The sequence below is a fragment of the Eptatretus burgeri genome, chromosome 11, assembly GCF_056783735.1.
Source record: "Eptatretus burgeri isolate ZD-2024b chromosome 11, Ebu_testis_v1, whole genome shotgun sequence".
In the NCBI taxonomy this organism is placed as follows: Eukaryota; Metazoa; Chordata; class Myxini; order Myxiniformes; family Myxinidae; genus Eptatretus; species Eptatretus burgeri.
The window spans coordinates 81504284-81524373 of NC_140971.1; the positions used below are offsets into that span (position 1 = coordinate 81504284).

Here is a 20090-nt window from a genome sequence, read left to right on the forward strand (position 1 = left end):
TCGATCCTATAATTATGCAGTCACTTTGTCTTAACAAAAATGGATGACCCTATAAGGCAGGTTTTATGCTGTCCCATTTTTTTTTTTTTTTTTAATCTTCTATCTTGTTATGGGAAAATTGGATAGCCGCAATAGACAAAACTTCATGTTCGGTTTCAGCCAACTACGATCTTTGTATTCAGCGCTATGCACTCTGAACCGCACATCTCTCAAAACATCTGCCGTACAAACGCTCTTACAAACAAGGCTCGTGTGTGTCCTTAACTTGGGATGCACAATTATTTTAGGGCTGTGTGTTGCTCATCTCAGAAATGGCATCGGAACACAATATTAGGAGTTAATTATTTGAGGCCATCCTATTTAATACATACGTAGGGGGGAGGTTGGGAGGAGGGGGTGGTGGGGGTCGGCACCTACGTACATATGCATCTGCTTCTCGAGATATAAAGGACATATTTCGTGGGGAGGCAACCATCGTGAGAAGGTCGGTGTTTGTAGAGGAGGTGGATTGGAAAAGGGGTGGCGGAATGGGGGATGATGGGGAAGGGTGGGGATGGTGCGAGAGGTTGTTGATAAATGTGCATTATGGATGTCTATTTTTATATTTCTCATATTTAATATGATTATTAATATTTGGTAGTGTTCCAACAATCATGAAATACATTGTGGGGTTGCAAAATCACTTGTTGATCAATGAAAGGTCATCAATTATATTTTTTCCCCTAAAAACGATTTTTAGAGAAAAATAAAATTAACATATAATCTCTGTGATTTGGAGAAATACAGTGTATAATGTTTGCCAAAAGCTTTAACAATTGCAGGGGACTCCTTTGCATGTGGAATTAAAAAATATGGAGCATATGTGTAGAGAGAGGGGGAGGTGATAGGTCAGGTAGGGCAGCATGTGCTGGAGCAGCGCGTCGCTGCATCCACTTTCCGCGTCACAGTACACAGTACAGGTAGTTGCCCGGCCCATCCCCATCTCCATCTCCTTGAGATCCCGATCAACCTGCTGCAACCACGAGGCATGTGGTCAACCTGTTGACCTCCTCCACCCAAGAGGCTCCCTTGTTGAGAGGATCTGGTGAGTTGTATCAGCATCACAAAAATGAGTCACATGTCCATACAGCCACAGATGGCACTCACACACTATTCAGGTAGCAAATCTCGTCTGAGTCTTTCTCAGCGAACGCTCATTAGACACAAAGTTTGACCAGCATTAGCCAAGGATTCTCTGAGAAGGGGTTAAGGAGTTAAGCCTTTATCTCAGATCCTTCGTCAGAGTCTATGTCTCACATCCGTAGAGGAAGACTTGAAGCACGAAGGATTTAATGCCTTGGACTTTTGTCCTCCTGCACAGTGCCACATCCCATAGTCCAGTGAATCCATGACTCCCCAGGCACACAGAGAGAGGAATATCCCCAAGAACACAGAGAGGTAAGTGAATTTCTCTGAGACCTCAACATCCTCCACACAGAAAGGTACAGACAAGAGAGCAGGATCCAATATGTCATTAAAAGCCTGGATCATGGACTTGACCCAAGAGACCCATGATCCCAGTGGCTCCGACTCCTCATTCAGCACATTGAGGGCCCACATAAGGATGTCCAGTCTCCACAATGATGACTGCGTGATATGCAAAATCAAGGTCAGATACACTGACATTCCCAAACGATGTACCGCAGCTTGATCTCTCCGACATCCTCCCCAGAAACAAGTCCATAAAAGTGCTGAAAAGTGTGGGGGCCAGTACGCACCCTTGATGTACTCCAGTAACAACTGTAAATAAGTCTGAGATGGAACAACCACACCTCACAACACTCTCAGTACCAATGTATCGTTCATTTTCAGAAATCAGATTGATCGGTTTTGGTGGAATCCCACAAAGACCGAGGATCCTCCAAAGGGTATTGTGATTCTAACATTCGTTGCAAGAATCCGTTGCTGAAATTCTCACCTGCATTTGGAAAAGACCCAAAGAGCAAGGATACCTTCAATCGTTGACCTCTTTACTGGAAAATCTGACTGCTCTGGATCCTGGTGTTCAAGCAGATGGTGGCGAACCCTATCGAGAAATATATGAGCAAAGACCTTGCCCGGCACTGAGAGCAGCATCACCCTTGAATAGTTGTTGCAGTCTTGGTGATCACCCTTCACTTTCCAGAGAGGGACAACAAGGCCCCTCTTCCAGTCAGTTGGGATGATGCTTGTGTTCCAAACGGAGCACAAAACTGCATGCAACGACACGAGTGCAGCATTTACACCATCCTTGAGAAGTTCAGCATGGATGCCACAGATTCCAGGAGCTTTACCCCATTTCAACTGGTTCACCTCAGCCCGTGTTTCCACAAACGTAGGTGGACCACCGTTCATTGGAGGTCAATAATAGGGATTGCAACACCCCTGACATCCAACTCAACAGCTGGTGGATTGCCTGGTAAAGCCGCTCAAAATACATGTGTATGAACTGAGGAAGCAAGAGCGTTTGCTGATATGTGTGTGTGACTGTTCAGGTCAGGTCAGGTATGGGAGCATGAGCCAGAACAGCGCATCGCTGCGTCCACTTTCCGCTGGTACTCCAGGGGCCTCCGTCTGGCCATCCCCCAGGCAGATGCCAGGCCCATCCCCATCTCCTTGAGATGATGGTCAACCTGCTGCAACCATGAGGCACGTGGTCGGCCCACTGGCCTCCTCCACTCATGAGACTCCCTCGCTGAGAGAATCTGGTGAGCAGGATCAGCGTCAGGAAAACGAGCCACATGTCCATACAGCCGCAACTGACGCTCACGGACTATGCAGGTAACAAATCTCATCCGAGTCTCTCTCAGCAACCGCTCGTTGGACACAAAATCCGACCAGCGATAGCCAAGGATTCTCCGAAGAGACCTGGTACCAAAGGAATTAAGTCTCCGTCTCAGATCCTTGGTCAGAGTACAAGTCTCGCACCCATAGAGCAAGACTGGAAGTACCAAGGACCTGAAGACTCGGACTTTCGTCCTCCCGCACAGGTACCGGCAGCGCCACACCCCATGATCCAGTGAATCCATGACTCCCCAGGCCCGACCCAGACGTCTATTGACCTCTGACTCGCAGCCAGCAGAGACATGAATATCACTGCCAAGGAAAGTGAATCTCTCCACAACCTCAACATCCTCACCACAAACAGACACAGACAGGACAGCAGCATCCAAGATGTCACCGAAAGCCTGGATCTTAGTTTTGACCCAAGAAACCCGTAATCCCAGCGGCTCCGACTCCTCATTCAGCACCTCGAGGGCCCCCAAAAGGATGTCTAAAGTCTCCGCAAAGATGACTGCATCGTCTGCGAAATCAAGGTCCGAGATCTTGACATTCCCAAACGATGCACCGCAACTTGATCTCTCCGACATCCTCCCTAAAATCCAGTCCATACAAGTGCTGAAAAGTGTGGGGGCAAGTACACATCCCCGATGAACTCCAGTAACAACTGGAAATAAGTCAGAGGTGGTACCACCACACTTCACAGCACTCTCAGTACCAGAGTAGAGTTCAGACATCAGATCGATCAGTTTTGGTGTCACCCCACGAAGACCAAGAATCCTCCAGAGGACATCCCGATTCACTGAATCGAACGCTTTACAGAGATCAACATAGGCTGCAAGCAGCCCCTGCCGAAACTCTCGTCTGCGTTCGGTGAGGACACGAAGGGCAAGGATACGGTCAATCGTTGACCTCTTTGGTGTAAAGCCTGACTGCTCTGGACGCTGGTGCTCAAGCAGATGGTGGCGAACCCTATCAAGAATTATCCGAGCAAAGACCTTGCCCGGCACTGAGAGCAGCATCACCCCTCGGTAGTTGTTGCAGTCTTGGTGATCACCCTTCCCTTTCCAGAGAGGGACAACAAGGCCCCTCTTCCAATCAGTTGGGATGATGCCTGTGTTCCAGGCAGAGCACAAAACTGCATGCCACGACACGAGTGCAGCACTTCCACCAGCCTTGAGAAGTTCGGCATGGATGCCACAGATCCCTGGAGCTTTGCCCCGTTTCAACTGGTTCACCGCAGCCCGTGTTTCCACAAGCGAAGGTGGACCACAGTTGATTCGAGGGTCAGCAACAGGGATTGTAACAGCCTTGACGTCCAATTCGACAGCTGGGGGATCAGCCTGGTACAACCGCTCAAAGTAACCGGCCCAGCGGGCCTTCACTTCAGACTCCTCTGTCAAGAGCCTACCACTCTGCTCGAACTGCAGTGCTCCGAGGGATGGGCTTGGATGAACGTAATGCGCGAATTCCCCTGTAAGCGGGACGAGAATCACCTGTCCACAGTTGATGCTCTACCCCCTCACAGATTCCTCGCACATAGGCCTCCTTGTCCACCCTCAGTGCACGTACAGTTTTACGCCTCAGCTCCCTGAACAGCTCAGCTCTGCCATTCAGCCTGGCCCTGCGACTCTGATCAATGGTATCCAGTGTCCCTTGAGAGACAAAATTCTTCTTTGCCCTGCGGTGAGTTCCAAGACATCCACCGGCAACATCAAGGACGGTGGTCTTGAAGGCGCTCCACAACTCTTCAGGACCCCCCAAAGCACCCAGACCCCCCAAGTGTCCACTCAGCCTGTTCGCAAACTCCTCAGCTACTCTCTCATCCCTGAGCTTGGCAACATCCAGCCTAGGCTGGGATGGTACCATTCTCCAGGATTTAAGATGCAGCTTTAGAGTTGCTACAACAAGCCTGTGGTCAGTATTGAGGAACTGAGCACTCCGGTAGACCCTGCAGTTCTGGATCATCCTCCAACGACCGTCAATGAGGACATGGTCAACCTCCTTTGCCACACCGCCAGCGTTGGAATACCAAGTCCAGCGATGAGCTTGTGGGCGCTGAAACAATGAACCAGCCACCCTAAGTCCATGACTTCTTGCAAAGTCAAGGAACTTAGTGCTATTCTGGTTCATATTTCCTGACCCATGGGGACCAACACATGTCTCATAACCATCCCTATCAGTTCCAGTCGATGCATTGAAATCCCCCAAGACTAGAAGTGTATCTCGTCTGGGGCACTGATCAACCACAGACTCGAGTGTGGCGTGGAATGCATCCTTCACGGTGAGATCACTAGCCTCAGTCGGAGCATAAACAGAGACCAGGGAAATGACACCTAAGGAGTGATGAATCCTTAATCTCATAATACGCTCGTTGACCGGTGTTACTTCAATTATCATTGGGGTCAGCTTATTGGACACAGCTACAGCAACTCCTTGGGTATGGTAACCATCAGAGCGACCAGACCAATAGTAGGTGTAACCACCCACCATTATCTCGCCGCAATCCGGTCTCCGAACCTCAGAGAGAGCTGCAATCCCGATGTCCAAACGCTTGAGCTCAGATGATAACAGAGACAGGTGATCATCCTCTCTTAGGGATAGGACATTCCAGGCACCCACCCGAAGGGACCGCCTCAGGTTAACCCAAGGAGACCGCCGTCTGGTGGACGACACCTCAGCACCACTCCGACACACTCTCCCGCAATCTGACCCAGGGATGTTACCCCGTGGTTTCCCTCCTATCAAAGATTGGGGGTCCCGAAGGCTTTGCCCCAATCCCGTCATCAGGTGAGCTGCCCTGCGAAGGGAAGCTGCACAGGAGGTACTCCCACAGAGTGGGTTTTCAGATTTTTTTGCGTTTTTGCGTTTTGCGGAATGAGGCGTTTTACGGTGGCCGGAGTGCAAATCCTGCCACCAACCTTCTAATAAGAAGTAACCCAACTGCAGGAGGACGTCCGCAGACACAGTTGGGCACTAGATATGGATGGCCGTTGGTTAACAAGGAGCTCCTCCGCCCTTTGCTATGCCGAATCATGTGTGACTGTTGGGTCACCGAAATAGGTGACCCTTATTGTCAGTAATTCTGTCTGTTTGCTTGGATGTTTGTTCGTTTGTCATCAGCATAATTGGTAGTAAACGTGGGCAGATTTAGACCAACCTCGGGTGGTCGGTACATCTTATGACCTAGTGCTTTGGAAATTGTGATGGTTGCTAGGGATGCTTTGGTTCCCCAGCAACAACCGAAAAACCTTCAAAATCGGTATCGTTCATGCGAAATCAATTCCGAAAGCCATTATCCCACATAGGGTTATGAAATTTGACACGAATGATCTACAGGTGATGCTCTATCAAATATATTCCGGTTTTTGTGATATATGGAATACTTTACCCGCAGCGCCCCCGACAATTAAGGTATGCGCAAAAATTGGTTAAAATTGAAGGCCCCCTAGCAACCAGGTGAGTGCATCGATACGAATGAAACTTTGCAGGTTCATGGTACTCAATGAGTACTACAACTTTGCCTCAGGACATATTGACCGATTTTGCTTAGTTCAGGGGTCAAAGGTCAATTAGTGCAAAAATCGATAATATGTGAGAGCTGGAGGTGCCTTCGCGCCAAATGCTACTCCTCCTCGGGATATGGTCGGATGGTCATGAAAATTCACACTAATCGTCTGGAATACATTGTGCACAAACGATCGAGCCGGATTTCGATTTATATCTTTGTTCACCCACAGCACCCCCTCGAACTTTGGGGATTTCCGATTTCAAACCACATTTTCGGTACTTTTCATTCAAATGGATACCGAGTAGTTATCAGTAGATGGAACTGGATGAGATTTGATATGTATAATCTTAATATGATTCCCTATCCGCTATATGACATCCATTTTGCTCTACATCTTATAGTTTCCATGCTCGGCGACCTATCGCCGCCTACCGGCTTTTTTTTTTTTGTTTGTTTGTTTGTTTGTTTATTTTTAGCCCCTTACCTAGAATGGCTTTATGCCTGTTTGGGGCGATTTCCATTAAGAAAAAGTAATCTTCCAGCAAGCCTTCTCCACAGACTCCTCTGTCAAGAGTTCACCACCATCCACTCTAACTGAGTGTACTGAGGGACAGGCTTTGAGGAATGCAATGCAACGATTCCTCTGTAAGCAGGATAAGAAGCACTTGAACACACGTGATGCTCTATCTTTTCACAGATTTCTTGCACATAGGCCTCCTCCGCTCCCTAAACAGCTCAGTTCTGCAATCAAGCCTGGCCCTGCAACTCTGATCAATGGTATCTAGTGTCCCTTGGGAGACAAAGTTCCTCTTCAACTGACGGTGGGTTCCAAGACAACCACCAGCAACATCAAGGATGGTAATATTGAAGGCACTCCACAACTCTTCAGGATTCCCTGAAACACCCAGGTCCCCAAGACCTCCCCCCCCCACTGAACCTGTTTGTGGAGGGCATTATGGGGTTCAAATTTCTGCCATAGTTCCATGCATAATAAATAGATGACCCCTAATACAACATGGAACTGACTCAATCTGTGAACTTTCCCATTTGGATTTCTCCCAATCCCATGAATTTTGGATGAACTGTTCATGCAGTAAATCCTCCCTTTTGCACTTGCTGATGACTAACTTTTCTGCAAATGTCTCCAGCTCTTTCTTTGATCCAATTGCTTCATCTGACCTTATGCTTGTGAAAGTCAACATCTCTGGCTATTCTCAGAGAGCTGGCAGTTCACTCAAGCAGATTGCCAGGGACTGCAAGCAGCCATTTCACTTCAGGACTGCAATCCCATATCGACTGCCCCTGATGTTGACTCAGCCTGGGAATTCTTCCACAGAAACCTGATCTTTCTCATGCACAGATTCATCCCATCTCGTCTTCAGTTATCCTACACGTCTTCCCGTGAATAGAACTGTACACAGAATCCTGTGGTGAGACAGGTGTTCTGAAACAACTTTCCTTCTCTTCAAGGAAGGCTAATTTGACTAAAGGCGCAATCTCAGTGTATTCCAAAAAGTTTGCAAAAAGTGTGTGGCCACTCTTACGAGAGTCAGAAAATATAATTTGTCCAACCACAAGAATGAGCTGTCAAAATTGTCTCCCTCTTCTAAAACCTCATGGCACCTTGTTATGTCTGTCTCTGGAGTATGCTTCCCTTGCATCACTTCCCTCACTTCCAATGGCATCACAGCCGACTCCGTTCAAGAGAAGGCCGAATGCCTCAATTCTGTGTTTGCTTCCAAATCTTGTTTCCCCAATCGCTCACTCTCAGGACTCATCCTTCCGTGTCGTACCAAACTTCTCCTGGACTCTGACTCTGCAACTGGACCGGCAAGCATCAGTTCACATGTCATAAAATCCTTCTCTGCTGATCTTGCACATCCTCTCTCTCTGCCCTTTTCACCCTGTCTTTACGTTCGATCATCTTCCATCTGCAAACATCACTGTATTACATAAAAAGGTGCAAAAATGGATACCCTAAACGACAAACCCATCAGCTTACTTCCAATCATCAGCGAGGTCATGGAATCCATCATTGCAGCTGATATGAAATCCTTCCTTTTCTCCAACAACCTCATCTCAGATCATCAATTTGATTTCAGACCTGATCATTCCACCTTGGACATGCTGCTTCTATTCACCCAACAATGGATGGAGGCTCTCAATGTCAGACTTGGCACATTAAGCAAGTTCAACCTTGTGGTGAGCATGGGCTACTTGGTTCCACATGTAGTCGCAGGGGTTCGAGAGGGAAGGTCGACAAAAATTCTCCATGTAAATGTGTAGTGCCACCTGATGTTGGTTGCAGAGGGTATTACAAGTCAGTTGCAGAGATAACTTGCATCTTTGCATGGTACACTTACCCAGAGAGTAGAATCAGGGCTGTCTCGCTGGACATATCTCGTGATTTTGATACAGTCTGTAATCCTGTCTTGCTCTCCAAACTCTCTGCCTACGACATGCAAGGCCAACTCCACACACAGCTAACTGACTTCCTTCACTCTCGTAGCCAACATGCGGCACTCGACGGAATTCTTTCATATCCTCTCCCTGTCAAGGCTGTGTTCTGAGCCCAGTCCTTGTCCTGATCTTCATCAATGAGCTCTCTGACTCTGGAAAATACGCTACTTGCTGATGACTCCACCATCTGCAGTGACATCCCTCATCCTTCAGACAGGCAGGCTACAGCCTCTTCCCTCTCGTCAGACATTGAAAAAAAAATCACAAGCTGGTCAAACACTTGGAATATGTCTTTCAATCCTGACAAATCTCACACTCTCCTCATCTCTCTCTGAAAGGACCATCTGGAAAACCCTTCAAGCTACTTCCTCAACAATCCTCTTAAAAAGTTCAGTCATTTAAACTCCTGGGGTCTCACTCTCAGCCATGATCTTTCTTGGGCAAACCACATATCCAAGTTGGCCTCCAAAGCCAGCCACCAACTGGGCATCCTCCATCATACAAAGTCCTTCCTTGGCACATTTGAACTCCTATCCACCTACAAGGTATTCAACTGCAGCTTGATGGAGTATTCCTGGTATTGGCTTAATGTTTAGGGTTGTGGGCTTGGGATCCTAGAGTCGTGAGTTCAAATCCTGTTTGGTTGTTGAATTAATACCAGGTGGGGCTGACTCAGCCTGTCATCCTTCTGAGGTTGGAAAAATAAGCAGCAGCTTGCTAGGATGATTGAGCTATTTGAGTATCCTGTGTTGGAGTGGTGACCTGTCCAGGATTGTGCCCAATAGCCCATGGGACTGCTTTGGAAGCACCAATGCATTGTACAGAGTATGGTCCTGATGGATTTGCATTTTTAATGGAGTACTTATCTCCCCTCTGGGCTGGCTCCCCTGCCTCACACTTTGCTGAGCTTGATGCCATGGAAAGCAAAGCCTGCAAGATTATTGGAATCTCCCACGATTAACCTGAGTATGGGTGTATCACTTTCACATCACGGACAGTTCAGTGGTCTCTGTCTTACCACCTCCTTTCTGGTCTTGCACCCTCTGCTCATCTCCATGCTTTGTCTACACCCCAGGTTTCTTCAGGGCTCACACAAACCACCATCAATCCCCTTCTGGTTAAACTATCGAAATCCAGGATCACTGCTCACCTCCACTCATTCGTTCCTCTTTTCTTCCACCCGTGGAACAAACTTCCACATTCTCTTCAACGTCATTCTTTCCTCCAGGTCTTCAAGACAGCTGTTCACCACCATCTCAGATCATCCCCAATCCAAAACAATGGTCGTTTATATCCTCATTAAATAACCCCAATTCCCCCCTCCTTTCCTTTCAAATTTCCAGTTTTCCCTCCTGAGATTTTCCTTCTGTATTAATTTTGTCCACCCTATGCATCCCCTCCTGCCCCTCATTCCTCCCGACACACATTGCTTGTTACCTCTGGCACCAAAGGTGAAGGAGGTTATGTTTTCACCCTTGTCTGTATGTCTGTCTGTCTATGTGAAGGATATCTCAAAAAGTTTGGACAGATCCGGATGAAATTTGTTAGGCAGGTTGGGTGTGTGACAAAGATGAATTGATTAGGCTTTGGTGAAGATCCGGATCCAGATCCGACTTCAAGAATTACAGTATTTAAGTGATTCTTCAACATTGAGAGATGGGGCCAAAAATGATAAATAGTACGATACATCAAAAAGTTGTGGACGGATTCAGATGGAATTTGGTGGACACGTTGGGTGTGTGACCATGACAAATTGATTCGATTTTCAAGATCTGGATATGAGAATTATCTCATTTTTAACGTGATTCTTCACCATTGAGAGATCAGGCCAAAAATGATATCCAGCATGATATTTCAAAAATGTAATGGGCGAAAGATATGTTTTTGTGGATCAGGCATTGCGTGATGGAACTATGCGCTCAACCGAGTGCCCTTCGAGTCTACTATTTTTCCCCTCCGATCTCAACTTTACCTTTTGGCCTGTTGGGTCCTGATCCATTCAGTGTACTAATTCTTGCTCTTCCACAAGCCGAGACTATGTACAGGTATACAAAAAGAAAATCTAGATCATTGGACTTTGGAGAGATGTTCACGCAGTTTCATGATCACACTGAAGTGATAGTGACTTTCAAGAGCCACAAAATCTATTTTTGCAAACCTCTTTGTATTTTTACAACATACAGTGGGTGATCATTTCAAACGTTTGTTTCATAAGCAGATATTACTGCTCACTTACAACTAACTACCTGCATGAAGAGATCAAACCTTAGGTTAACTGAACTGCTCACACATCGTACATATCGTGAATCATGTCCATGAACGTTCCTGCTCCTACAGTCACGAGATTGAGATGGAGATCGGGATTGGGATGGGGATTGAGTGAGAAGAAAAAAGCTTATTGACAAGAGTATAGGCAAATAACTCAAAATCATGTCATCAATAGAGATGTGCCAGATCCAAAAAAGCAATAAATTGACCTCAAAGCCTTTTGCAAACCCTTCTGGTTTCAGTAGGAGCCATATGTAAAATGTCAACGCATGATGTTCATTACTCGGATAATGCGGAGCATCCACTTGACGCGTCGTGAGCATAATTGCATCTCTTAATGGGCATCAACAAAGTTGTGGAAATTGGAAACATAATTTTTAGCCCTGCAATTACTATTTCTACAGAGGTCAAGGCTCATAAAAGAGCCAATGACAGGATGAGAGACCAGCACACTGAAAATGGAGTAGAAAGGAACAGGCAGACAAAGGACAGATAAATGGACAAAGTGGAGCAACGCAGGCAGGGAAATAAGAAGCGATGCAGAGCAGCTAAGGAAAGATAGCAAAAAGGGACACGGGTGTACAGCAAAGCATGGCAAAAGATAGACAATTGAAAGGCACACAAACAGGTGGCTCAAAAAACATACATAGTAAAGGCAGACAGAATTTCATTTTGACAGAGAAGGATGTTGGGTAGGCTCGCGAGACAACACATAGGAGGATGGCTCACGAAGTTAAAAGACTGCAAGGAATAAAATCATTCTGACAGAGAGGAGACTGCTTGTGCCTTACCTGATGAGGAGGGCATCATAAGGACACTACATCTAATAAACTAGAAGGGCACTCGGGAGAGCGCATACCTCCGCGACATAATGCCTGATCCAGGAGAACATATCAGGCCCATTACATTTTTGAAATATCATGCAAAACAGTACTATATCATTTCTGGCCCGATCGCTTAATTGTGGAGAATCACATTAAAAATTAAATAATCCTCGTTTCCGGATCCGGATTTGGATCTTCACCAAAATCGAAACAATTCTTCCTTGTCACACACCCAACGTGTTCACCAAGTTTCGTCCGAATTCGTTCACTTTTTGAGATATCGTGCTATATATCATTTTTGGCCCTATCTCTCACTGGAGACGAATCACTTAAAAAATTTGAGTAGTCGGATCCGGATCCAGATCTTCACCAAAATCTAATCAATTCATCCTTCTCACACACCCAACCTGTCCACAAAATTTAATCCGGATCCATCCACAACTTTTTGAGATATCCTGCACACAATCCAACAAACAAACAAACAAACAAACAAGCAGTCATAGACTGGTACTTACGAAATCGTCAACTTGACCTCTGACCTTGTCTAATAAAAGCTGTCTCTGGAGAAGGTAGCGACGCAAACCAGAAGTTTCTTCCATCAAAACCAAACCATCAAAAATCGTAACGTCGACCGAAGCAAAAATCTCCATTTCTGGACGCAATTATTTAATATTATTTTATCAAATTCACAAAACTAATATTCGGCCATCCACCAACAATCTTTACATAATCCGACGGCTTAGCGAGTCAGGCATGCGACGATAACCTTTGTTGGGATAAAAAATGACTTTTAAACACCATCTTTATCAAAAACACCGTCAGCGCGCACACGCAAAACCTTTACGTGGCTCAACGATGCGTCTGCTCGAACACGCTGCACCACGTGACGAGCCGTGACGCGGCGAGTGAAATATTTTTTATACGATCTTAAAACGTTTCCAAAACATGAGATTTTTACCAGAATTTCGAAAACCGAGTGTTAAGCATCCTAAACGATCGCAAAAACCGAAGACAAAATTAAAATCAAAGTTAAAACGAACTCGTAACGTCGAGCGAAGCAAAAATACTCCATTTCTCCACATGAATTTACGGAATTATGTTTGACCTCACGGCGACCTTGACCTTTGACCGATTTTGACCAAAATCTAATCAACGCTAGCCATCACCCTCCTAAATCACGTGGTGTAATTTGACATTGGTAGCTTCTTCCGTTCTCGAGTTATCGTGCCTACAAACAAACACACACACAAACAAACAAACGCACAAATTCACAAAACTGTTACCTCTGCCACCAAAGGTGAAGGAGAAGGTGAAGAAGCACAAACAGAGGACGGAAGTCATCCATATACTTACGAAATCTTTAGATTTCTTTAGATTTCGTAAGTAACAAGCAGTCATAGACTGGTACTTACGAAATCGTCAACTTGACCTCTGACCTTGTCTAATAAAAGCTGTCTCCAGAGAACGTAGCGACGCAAACCAGAAGTTTCCACTATGATTCTGTACCAAACCATCAAAAATCGAATGTTTGACCTCACTGTGACCTTGACCTTTGACCGATTTTGACCAAAATCTAATCAGAGCTAGCCATCACCCTCCTGAATCATGTGGTGTAAATTGACATTAGTAGCTTCTTCCGTTCTCGAGTTATCGTGCCTACAAACAAACACACAAACACACACACAAACAGCGGACGGAAGTCTTCAATATACTTACGAAATCTAAAGATTTCGTAAGTAACAAACAGACAGAAAGCGGTGAAAACATAACCTCCTTCACTTTCGTTGGCAGAGCTAATAAGTGTCATTTTCTGTCTGTGTGTAACACCAATCACGCCAAAATCACTGAGCCAATTTCCACCAAACTTGGCACATGCACCAAGTTCGACCTCATGGTGAACATGGGCTACTTGGTTTCATATGACATAGTCGTGGGGGTTCGGGAGGGAAGGTCGACAAAAATTCTCTGTGTAAATGTGTATCCTGTAGCGCCACCTGGTGTTGGTGGCAGAGGGTATTACAAGTCAGCTGTGGAGATAACTTGCATTTTTGCACTGTTCATGTATGCAGATAGTGGGAAGCCGCAAAGCCAACCTCCGCTAACCAGGGGAGTTGAGGGAAGGGTGGGGGGGGGCGGTGGGAGACCAAAGGGATGGAGGTGCGAGGAGGCAAGGGTGGGAAGAAGGAGGGAAGGGATCAGGTGGGAAGAGAGAGAGAGGGGAAGGGATCGGGTGGGAAGAGAGAGGGCAAGGGGTCGGGTGGGAAGAGAGAGGGCAAGGGGTCGGGTGGGAAGAGAGAGGGTAAGGGGTCGGGTGTTATGGAGGCATGGGAATGGGTGGGATGTGGGACCCGGAATTGCCCGGCAACGCCGGGCACCCCTGCTAGTCAGAAATAAATCTCTCCAAAGAGAAAGGAGCCAACGTCATCGTTTTAAACACATCAGATAGCACACCATATGCAAATGTATACTGACACACTAAAGACAACCTTAAGGTTCACAGGGAATGGTATTGTGCATTCAAACGAAATAACACAAGATGCAGTTTCGAGCATATACGATATGTGTATCCGAATAATCACAACATGAACTGATCATGTATGGCCTTAAATTTGTGCTGAGCGTTTATTTAATGACGCGTTTGGTGATGAATGAAAGTTTCTTTCTTTGCCTGCAGACTGAAACCCACGCACATCTTTGTTAACAGCATTTCCTCATCTTTCATTCCCAAAATTACCTCTTCTTGGATCCGATAGCAAAACATCCAAAAGGCAGTTAAATCATTGCACTCCAGGAAGTTAAAGTTGTAACTTGCTTTCCGTGCTCCCACCCCTCCCCAAAGTATAAACATGGTAAAACCACTAATGGAGTAAAACAGGGAGTCAAGAAAATACTGCAAAGATCAATCGGGGATGACTAAATTAATGCATCTTCCATTGCTTGAAGTCATGAGGTTTGGTAGAATTGTCTCGAGGTGTGTCGACCATGACAGGCGAGGTAAATGTTTCGGATGTAGGGTGAGGCATCGACTTGTGCGCTGTTCTTCAGAAGGATGTTAAGCTGGAGGGCCGGTCTCCCAGCCATGGTCTTTGGTGGACGTTAAAGATCCGCAAAGAGGAGGTGCATTATTTCCAGCACCCTGAACTAATTACAAATTCCTGCCAAATTGCCCTCATTTGAATATCAGGAATTGGGCCAAAAACGTTCCCATAAGAAGATGGACAGAATTAGAGCAGTTAAAGTAGTAGTCGTAGTCATAGTAGTAGTGCTTTTGTTAGAATTGCCACAATTTTCTTTAATGTTGCTCGCTCTCCTCACCCCGACTCGTACGCGGTCAGGACTGAGTCGGTAAGGTAGAGCATTTTAAGAGAAAGCAGCACCAAGAGAGAGAGAGAGAGAGAAGGAGGGGAAGAAAGAAATTAGTAGTCATAGTAGTAGTAGTCGGTGCTTTTGGCGTATGCTCCCATACCTGACTTGACCTGACATTTTGCCATGATTGTCATTCCGGATAAGGATCTGACTGTAAAACAAAAATTTTCGGGAAAACATAACGGGAGATCATCAGGACCCACCACACATGTCACATCAGTCAGCGTGCAATGTGCACGTGGTTTTGTAAAAGTTTGTCACAACACAATTCCTGGTGCTAAGGACGAGCTGCAAGCAGCGGAGCAGCCTCTGCAGGCATTCCGTGGTGGACTTAATGTGAACGGAAAGCAACGTTGAATACTCGCATTCCAAGCCAACACAAAAAGGAGTGCGGTGTCCCCCCCATGTAAAGACGACAGGAATGAAACACCATTCCGGAGGAAACTATCACAGGGAAACGAGCGACTCCACCACTTTGCCGTTTAATGTGTCATGCGCATTACCACTGCCATTATACAATTTAATTAGTATTTATAATGGAATTTTAAAATTTTCTGCCGACGGAAATGGAACACTGGGCCGGCCGATGAACACATAAAAGAAAAGAGGAAAAAAAAATTGACCATCGTAAAAGGAATCCTTTGAATTCAAAATGTGTGTGACTGCTGTGTGCGCATTCCATCCCCTTTCACCTGCCTTAACAGGTGGTGTGTTTGCGTTCAAACTTATTGTGATGTCACTTATTGTGAGAAAAAGATATTGTGACGTCACAATAATGACAGAAAACTTCCTCTGCGGAAAGCTTTGAAATTCTCTGGTTGTTCTGTGCCTCGCACAAATGTCTCATGACTCGCACAAACAATGGTGCCAATTTGTGTGTTCTTAACATGATGACGCCTTAAGAATCCAGTGCGCTTCGGGTCTCCGGCTGCGCACTGGCCCACTCTACCTACGCACCTCACCGAACTTTGCCAAACGGGTTTCGCTCTTCACCAAATGTCAATTATAAATAGATGCCAACTCTCGTGGTGTCAGCTCAGGGTTTTAGGTCAACACAGCTCTACCTAATAGACATCGAGCTCTTGATCACCGATATAGTTCTGAATGCCTGTAACTTGCCGTGGCTAGAAAGGCCTCATTATGGACAAAAAGGCCTCATATCATATCACCCCGAACTTGGAGACGAGGTGAACACGACGTTGTGACATATGGGATGATGAGTCTGTCATGACAATAACTGGAAACGAGGCTCATAATGCAGTAGTGTATAAAACGGTTTGTGGGTGCCTTGGAGGACACTGATCAGGACAGGCGAGGTAAATGCGCAGCCAGAAACCAAACTGTAACTCTCGGAAGGATTTAGAGAATGACTTAAACTCGGAAAAGTCACAACAATAGACAAAACACGAAGAAGGCTTACAATTATGACTTACATGGAATTGCATAACTTTTAGTGAACGCTCCGTAGAGCAAAATGTCATCCTCGTGCATCAAAGTTCCTTCTGTGTATCCTTGCAAGTGACATGAAGAAATGCAAACAACCGATTCTTCTTTTTATACTCAAGCATCGAGATGCCATCCACCCATCGGGACCATACTCTGTGCAGAGCGTTGGTGCTGCCGAAGCAGTCTCCTTGGCTATTGGGCACAATCCTGGATGGGTCACCACTCCGCCACAGTACACCAGCACGCTGGCACTCATTTTGCCAAACTCAGAAGGATGATGGGCAGAGTCAACCCCACCTGGTATTAATTCAACAGCTGAGTGAGATTTGAACTCAGGTTCCTAGGATCCCAAGCTGACCACCCTAACCATTAAGCAAACACCGGGCATATTGAGATACCAAGTGGCCAGGAATTGCTTCCGAAGTTTCATGAAACAGCCAGCACGCAGTTTGAAGGCTTCATAAGCAAGGCAGCTTCAAGAAGTTTTTAAATATGCATCCTGTACAAGATGAGTAGATTGTGTGTGAAGCCTTGGTTCTGGTTGTTCCATGAGCCTCGACCATGTATACAGCTCGACTGCTCATAAATCAATTTCTGAGATTGCGCAATAAATTTACATCCTTTGCACTCCAACTTCGGACGGCTCCACACCACAGGCTCGGAAATAAAGGCTGTAGCTATCTAGACGCCAAGGAATGAATGAATGAATGAATAAAATAAACTAGGCAATTAACGGGCCAACAGAGAATGAGTCGATGAGAGAAAAAAGGAATTTAATGGTTTAAACAGGAACAGCTTGTTCACTTCGACTCTATTCACTAAGCTGATCCCGTTAGGGCACAATCATCAAGTCCTGGAACATGACAGCGTCAGCATTTGTCGACAGGGGCTAGGCATGAGCATGTGGCTTCATCTGTCCATCGATAGGGAAACCGACGGCCCCATGACTTGAGAGGTTCAGGAGAGGTCGTCTACACAAAGAGGGTGACACCAAGAGAGAGAGAGAGAGAGAGAGAGAGAGAAAGAAAAAAAACACAAGACGGATGGGTGTCCCCATGAAAATGGTATTATAAAACATGAATTGTCACCTCCAATTAATTTCACGCACTCCGAGCAAGTTGCCATATTTCATGGAGATCGATATTTACATAGGCTTGCGGCGACGGCGATTTATGGCTTCCCGGTTGCATGAGAAGCGGCGGCACTTTGGTGGCAACAAGGTGATTCTTTTTGCGAGCACGTGCAAATCTTGATGCCAAAAGTTTGGGGTCGTCGGCTGGCCACGCTCTGACTGACTGCGTGCAGGGAGATCATTTGATGAACGTTTTGTTGTTGTGAAGTGAAAGCGGTTCAAGTGCGTGGCCGCCGAAGAGCGCGTGCATCAGCATACGCGCGCACGAGCGGAGTCGATGCACGCGCTCGCGTGATCACGCGACGAACCGAGCAACTTGAACCTGAACCTCGAAAATGGCAAACACCGTTATCGGAGCCTCGTCGTGGGAATGTGGTGAGTTATCAAAAGTGATGAATAAACCATAAGTTGGCAAGAGACGCTGAAATGAAGAATGAACGAAGCAAAGTAATGGAAACAAAACTCACCTGCGCTTTTCGACTTGTCGGCAGCGACGCCGCTAGAGGGCAAGGCAGCTTGGAGCAGTAGAAGGAGCACGCTGCCGAGTGAGGGTCGCATGGTCGATCGGCGGAACTTGGTCGTTTTGGAGTGACCGGCTCGCATCGGATGCGGCACGGGGCTCTGGGAGCCAGGTTCCACCGCACTTAGAAACCTCCGTGCCTGTGGCGCGAAAGCACTGCCTTTCGGTCTTGTCTCCTCCTCCACCCCCTCTCCCGTCCGTACGAGCGCTCCTCCCCGCAGGCTCAGCGCCCATCGCATTGTCCGTGACTCACGGCTCGGTGCGGCGTGCAGCGCGTGCAAATCTCCTCACATTTCTTTCTCTCATCACCCCCCCCCCCATCTCCCACCCTCTTCGAGTTCCATAAACCCCTGCACTGCTCCCTCTCATCACCTCCTTCCCACAGCTGTCATTGTTTTCCTATTCCCCTCGGATTCCCCCGTCCCGCGCGTCCAGCGCGTCCAGCGCATCCCTGCGCTTTTTACACGGCGGATTGTCACACAATCACAGGTCCCGCATTAACAGCAATCAGCGAGACTCTGAATCGCGGGGAGCCATCTGTCTTGGAGTGAGCAGTGTTACTGCATCTGGTCTCTTCAGTTGCCGTTTCTCATTCCACCATGAATCCATGCATTGTTCGGGATGCTCCAAGTTTGATGCATGCGGTGACTTGATCCGGCTCTCCTCCATGACGGGTCGCAGTTATTTCTCGAGCATTCGGATCGCTTGGAGCGGCCTCGCACCGTCAGGCGGAGGATGAGACGGACGGAGACGGGCGCCGAGAGAAATGGGAATCTAATTTTCAATTGTAAACCAAAAATCGGCTCCTTGTGCAGAATGTAACAAACGACGCATCCTGGACTAAATATTTATGCCTTGCCGCTTCTTGCTTTCCAATGACAGAAGAGGTAGACCGATAAACAGGCACGGAATGACCTAAAGACACGTCCTTCTTAATAAGAGGTGTCTGTCTGTAAAGAGCTCGATCCCCTCTCATTCGGATCCCAGGCGGCTGCACGCAATGACGCGCTTTCAAAATATCACGAGTCATTCCGATTTTTTGATTCCGATTCTGATTGTCATCAATTTTTCTATTTATTTTGATGAAAAAAAAGTCTTTTTATTACCTCCACCACCGAAGGTGAAGGAGGTGATGTTTTCACCCCTCTCCGTCTGTTTTGTTTGTTTGTCAGTCTGTGTGCAGGATATCTAAAAAAGTTGAGAACGGATCTGGATGACGTTTTGTGGACAGGTTGGGTGTGTGACAGGGACGAACTGATTCGATTTTGCTGAAGATCTGAATCCGGATCCAGATCTGATAATTTTTGAAGTGATTGTTCACCATTGAGAGACGGGGCTAAACAGATATACAGCACGATGTCTCAAATAGTTGTGCACGGATTCGGATGAAACTTGGTGGACATGTTGGGTCTGTAGTAAGCACGAATTGATTCAATTTTGGTGATGATCCAGATCCGGATCTGGATACGAGAGTTATTTAATTTAAAAAAGTGATTCTTCACCGTTGAAAGATCGGGCTCAAAAACGATTATATGTATAGCATAATATTTCAAAAAATTATTTGGCCAATATGTTCTCATGGATCAGGCATTACGTGGCGGAGGTTTGCGCTCTACCAAGTGCCCTTCGAGTTAACTATTATTATTATTATTACTGTCATTATAATTATTTTGCTTGTGAGTGCGGTTCTGCTTGGTGTTTTGATGCATCTGCTTAATTGCAGAATTTGGGGGGGGGGGGTACAGTGAATTCAATTATAATTTG

General features: G+C 46.4%; 1 protein-coding gene across 1 annotated transcript in view; it reads right to left on the reverse strand.

The window, feature by feature from the left end:
- LOC147017488 (receptor-type tyrosine-protein phosphatase mu-like) overlaps positions 1–18580 on the reverse strand; it is a 513419-nt gene extending 494839 nt beyond the window's left edge. Inside the window, exon 1 of the mRNA XM_085847977.1 lies at positions 18274–18580. Coding sequence (XP_085704103.1) covers positions 18274–18565 — 292 coding nt within the window. The 5' untranslated portion in view covers positions 18566–18580. The remainder of the gene's footprint in view (positions 1–18273) is intronic.
- Positions 18581–20090: the final 1510 nt, after the last annotated feature.